Below are 5,526 nucleotides of genomic sequence, written 5' to 3' on the forward strand. Positions count from 1 at the left end.
TCCCACACACACGCACACACTCCCTCCCCCTCACCCCCCTCCTCCTTTGCCATTCCCTTCATTAAATCCTCCCCTCTCTCTGTCCCGACCTTCCTCTGAGCCTGGAGCAACCATCAGCAGACTTGCATTCCTCTCTCCCTTTTCCTGGCCCCACACAGGGTTTGGGGCAGAGAGTTGTACGAGAGCTAGAGAGGAGAATCCACTGTTTGTCTGAGACAGAGTTGATTCTGGGGTCCAGTCGCCTGTGTGGAACTGAATGTGTGAAATGACAAACATGCTCAGTGAAACAATGGTAGCTAAATAGACTTGTTATGTATTGTACAGTCTATCTTCTCCATACTTTACATAAAGAGCAGCCCCCCCCCACCTCTCATCTACAATGTGCATCTTAAATGCTTCTACCACCATACTTTACAAACATGTAGGTAGTATAAATAATAAGCACTCTAATAATAATTAAATGTTCTTTTTTCTCATTTGGAGGAAGATAAGAGCTATAATCAGTACAGAACAGAGCTTTTGAAAAATGAGCATCTTAAAGTAAAGTGCTTAATTTTAGCTTGAGTTTCCTTCTTTGTGAACTCCATTTATCATCTTAATCATTTTTATAATAAACCGTCTCAACACGTCTTAACAGTTGAACAGCTTTAACGCTTCCTGTTCTTTCTTTCCCTCTTCTCTCCCACTCCCCCACCTTCCCCACTGATCCCACTGACTATTGTTTCTCGTCTCATCATCCCTATGTGTCGGTGTATCTTACTCACTGACTCCAGTCACAGTGATTGGCTGAGTGGAATCATGTGACCAGTCAGTGCCGTTCAGGCTAGAAACACTCGGTCAAAATGTAATAGTTCTCAATAATTTATAGGTTATAGGTCCAGGTAGGATGGAGTCTCAGTCCAGACCCGGACCCCGGACCTGCGATAAATCTGACCCATATAATGTCTGTTTTGTCAGGACTGTGCCTGGTTTTCATTTTAAAACAAAGACAATCTAAATCCAAATGACGTTTTTGCTCCGTGTCAGACACGCTCTGCGTCAGTACTATCATACCATGGTTTTCCAAATGTTTTCCAAAGGTCTTCATTTTAGCCTGTCCAGCTACAACACAATCCCAGAGTTTTCAAACTAAAACGGGCAGCGTTTCCAAAAGTCTCAGTTTCAGGCGTTCAAAAGCCCAAAAGCACCTTCTCCAGAATATGCTGTGCATTTTAATGATATAATAGACTACACTCAACAAAAACTAACTATCAAAGGTGTATTGCAGTTAGGTTGTTCATGCATTAGCATGTTTAATGCCCCAAAATAAACAACCTTAAATAAGAGGTTAGACAACTTAGCTAGCTGGGCTACTGATTATCACATAGCAATGTCCTGTTGTTGTGAAAGACTAATATAATTAATATGGCTTTAAAAGAAATGTAACATTATTCAACATCTTAACATTAGATTACACAAGTTTCTGTGGTGTCTCTTCAGGTTTGTGGTTTTCACACTGGAATTTTCTCATTATATTTGAAGCGGGTCCAACACGTTTACTTCAGCCAAATCCTGCTGTTGCCGTCGTGTTCGTTTCCCGTCACCGTATGTATCCCACAGCCATAGTGTCAAAGGCACACAGAAGCCAGGTTCAAGCTGGCACTGTTGGCAAAGCGTTCATGGGTGACCTGCTGGTGCTCAGTCACCGGGAAGAAGATTCAGGCCGGCGGGAAGAGAAATGTGCAGCGCAGCCATCCAATGAAAGAAAGGCCTGTAATTACATCTCCCCTTTTCATCAACAAAAATATGGAGAGATTTCCTGACATGTTTTATTTTTAAACTCAGCTTCAGTGACCTCTTTTTTTCATCAGTGATATCGTATTGTCAGCTATTGTTTAATGTCCATTTCGTTTTGTCAATGTCTCCTATCTTTAGAAACGGCTCACAAAAATATAGTTTAATTTTTAAAAAGCCTTAATCACTTCCTAAAACAGCTGCTCACTGTAGTTTTCAGCAAACATCAGTCAGACAGGAGGAAATGGTGCATTTGTTGGGGACTATTTTCAGTGGTGGATTCATTCATATTTGGTGCTGTAGTCCTTGGTGCAGCAGGACTGTGTATGTCGGACTTCATCAAAAGGAACCACAATGTGTGTGTTCATGGTGTTGACAGAACAACAGTTGAGCTCTATGAAATATACCAGTGTTTGGATACACACATAATACTTGTTCAGAGGATGTTTCCTTGGGATTTTTTGACAATAACAAAAATACACACACGACAATATCAACAGACCATTTGAACAATGTGGTGTTCTTGAGAAATGGTGAACAGTAATTAAAAGCATGTGTAACATAGTGAAGCCATTTATGATAGGGAGCACAAAAGATTTAATAAATGCATGTATAAACTTTATTCAGCACCATTAATTAATCTATGAATGATAAACTATAAAAGCTTTTAAATGCTTGTTTTTATGAGTTTATCTGTGATCACTAACCCTCTGATGGTTTCACAGATTTAACATTGATTAAATTTCAAAAGTTCTCAGACGTTCCTCCACCCCAGATCAGCCCAGACCAACATGACCAGTGTCACCACACACAGACTGTGCACAAGTGTTTAATTCCACGGTGTTCCTCCAACACAGTCTCCCAGCCCCCAACCCAGACACCCAAAACCCCCACCCCTGCTCCCCTAAACTGGGTCTGTGTCAGTACACACAAAGGGCCTTCTCTGGGCTGGACTACGGCCATCTTGAACATGTTCAAAGTGAAAGGCCAGTGGGATGAGTTAACTTCAACAGTCAAGGTTAACGCTGTGGGTTTGGGCTTCATTGTAACTCGAGGTTCAAGGTGTTTTATTTTGGTCTGTTGTTTGTTTTGCTGTATGATCTGAATATGAAGAATTTGACAGTGAATAATCCAAATGGCCAAGAAACGCTGAAATAAAAAACATTCTTTAGTTAATGTCAGTTTAATACAACTTTGCTAACATTTCCTTCAATTATGATAACACAATATGCACCAGAGTTAGTCCAATGGGTCAAGAAACCCATTGGACTAACCCAGAGCTACCACAAAATCAGGCAGTTGGGAAACAATCCAATGGCATATCTAGATTATCTAAACCATTTTATGTGGAGGTAAAACAGGAAGTGAGTAAACCTAAATGTCTCTAATGATGGTAAATGCCGTGGGTTGGTGTGATCAGTTCTGAGATTTAAGTCAGAATTTAGAGGGAAATCCTCAGACGCTGGGTTCAAATACAACGTTTGTCTTTCTTTAGTTTTATGTAATTAACCTCAGTGTAGTTTATTTTACTTTTGCATGTCTTTGTTGACCCAATACGATTAATATATAAGGGGCGCACTTTTGGACAGTCACAGTCACTCAAAAGCACTCATATTTTTGCATCAGGTTTTATACATAACATGTGATGAAAATTGTTTCAATTGCCACATTCAATGGATGCGCTTGCACGGGTAAGATAAAGACAATGTGCATCTCAGAACACAGAGCCCGAGAGTGTGGAAAACAGGAAACCATCGTAGCTATTAGCTTGTTGTACCATCCACATTTATTTAACCTCCTCTGTCAGAGTATAAACTGTTCCACATAAGAAAGGAGTCGATGGGACAAATACGTCTGTGAACTGTCCCATTAGTGACCAAGCCAAGGTGCCGGCCAGCTGACAGTTAGCAAGTCAATTGACAGTGAAACTCTTTAATTATCTACAATTACAACAGAAAAATCAAAAAGCACCTTAAACAGAAACTTTGCTGGACCCGATTCAGTTAGAAAACTCTGGGGTTGTGTTGTATCCGGACGACAGAAACCGACACCTTTGGAAACAGTGATGTAAACACCCACGGTCGCTCCTGATTGGCTCTCATCAGCCTCGACTACCAGTGGTGAAAACAACATGATAATGAATTGTTGTTATTTTTGCTAGCAGCTGTTGTTCACCTACATTTTGTATTTTTAATAATCCAACTGTCTTTGTTGTTCCTTATTTGTTGTATTTTCTGTAACTAATCAGCTGCAGAGTAGACAATCTGCTTCCTTTTTACACTGGCTCGCACTTGCTCAGTGTACGTCAATGGTCATGTATGTGTGTGTTTTCAGATGTGTTAGAGTGGACAGAGATTATATCTGATATAGAGCTAAAATGCTTGTCTGGATGGAGATCTTTAGTAGTGTGGACGTAGCCTTAGCGGTTAGCTTGCCCGCTACAATAGTTCACCAACTAGCTCTATGAGTAGAGCTTCTATAACCTGTATATGTTTTATTAAGACGACATGATAAATTCAGCAAATTTTGAAACAAACAAAGGCCTCAGTCATCTTTCAAGTGTTTAGTAAAAAGTCCCTTCTTTTTTCTTGTCCCATTTCCAGTGTTTGGAGAAGTTCCCTGTGATCCAGCACTTCAGATTCGGTAGCCTGCTGTCCATCCAGCCAGTGAACCCCTGACTCTAATCGAGGAATGTCACACTCACAGCGGAAAGACCAAAATCCCAACAGTTGGAACCAACATTTCCCCCCTTTCTCTGGCATCTTCATGTGCAAACAAAACAGTAGCAGAAATCAACCACGTATAGTCTGACATGCATTCCCACATGTGCGCGCGTGTGGTCGTGAAGGCTTTTAAGTCGTCCACAACAAAATGCAGAGCATGTTGTGGTTGTGATTTTGGAGCATCCTCTTGTAGAATTGTGCTCATTGATCCTTAAAGCTTGAATTTACCTGAGAGTTTGGATCTTCCTGAGCAGTAGGCTCATCCACCAAGTGAGGTGATACAAATAAGACTTTGTGTGAAGTGGAAAATCTTTCGTTTCCTGTTCAGTCTTAGTTGTATCCTTGGTTTTTGCCTTTAAGGTCAGATGTTTTAATGTATGCACATTTTAATAGCCCAGTTTGTTTTTATCACATCAGTTGTGATAAACACTGTAAATTGATAAAGTGTACTTGAATAAATTCTCGTGGTTGTGCTGTGCAGCTTTTTCTCCTCAAAAATTCTCAACCCAATTGGAAAATATTAGTTTATCACTCCAGGTTGAAAAGACTGTTAAATCCTGGATGTGTTTCTATTAGCACGCTTGAAAGATCACTTCATGTGTTTCTTAATTTAATCAAATAAAAGCTATTTTTGTGTTACTGAATTGACATCACTTAATGAATTTATGTTGTCTCATCTTTTATTTTGTTTCCTCATCATGTACATGTAGTTTGTTCTAAGTTCCTATGTTGTATTAAAGCCACCATGTGTAAAATCTGAAAGTTTCCCATTTTGCCACAGCCATTGTAGTGCAGCAGATAACTGTTATAGTCTTTCAGATGTGGATACAAGCACTAAAATTGGTATGTTTATCCCTCTGGGGCCATTAATTTGAATAATCCCAATAGCCAATTGAAATTTCAGGATGACAGCCATTTCTGGCATAGGAAACATATATTTTACACAAAGGACAGATTTCGAAAATTTCAGATGTCAGATTCATAACTTAATTTCTGTCATAACTTTATTTGTGCCATTCCTAAGATGCTA

General features: G+C 39.8%; 1 protein-coding gene across 3 annotated transcripts in view; it reads left to right on the forward strand.

Moving 5' to 3' along the window:
- Positions 1-5,140, forward strand: part of ptpa (protein phosphatase 2 phosphatase activator) — a 21,419-nt gene extending 16,279 nt beyond the window's left edge. For all 3 annotated transcript variants that reach the window (XM_023397914.2, XM_023397915.2, XM_087171687.1), the window contains exon 10: positions 4,377-5,140. In XM_023397914.2, the coding sequence (XP_023253682.1) occupies positions 4,377-4,451 (75 nt within the window). In that variant the 3' untranslated portion in view covers positions 4,452-5,140. The remainder of the gene's footprint in view (positions 1-4,376) is intronic.
- The last annotated feature ends 386 nt before the right edge of the window (positions 5,141-5,526 follow it).

This window comes from Seriola lalandi, unplaced genomic scaffold (genome assembly GCF_002814215.2).
Source record: "Seriola lalandi dorsalis isolate HSWRI2012SDOR001 ecotype SW California unplaced genomic scaffold, Sedor1 jcf7180002054939, whole genome shotgun sequence".
NCBI lineage: Eukaryota > Metazoa > Chordata > Actinopteri > Carangiformes > Carangidae > Seriola > Seriola lalandi.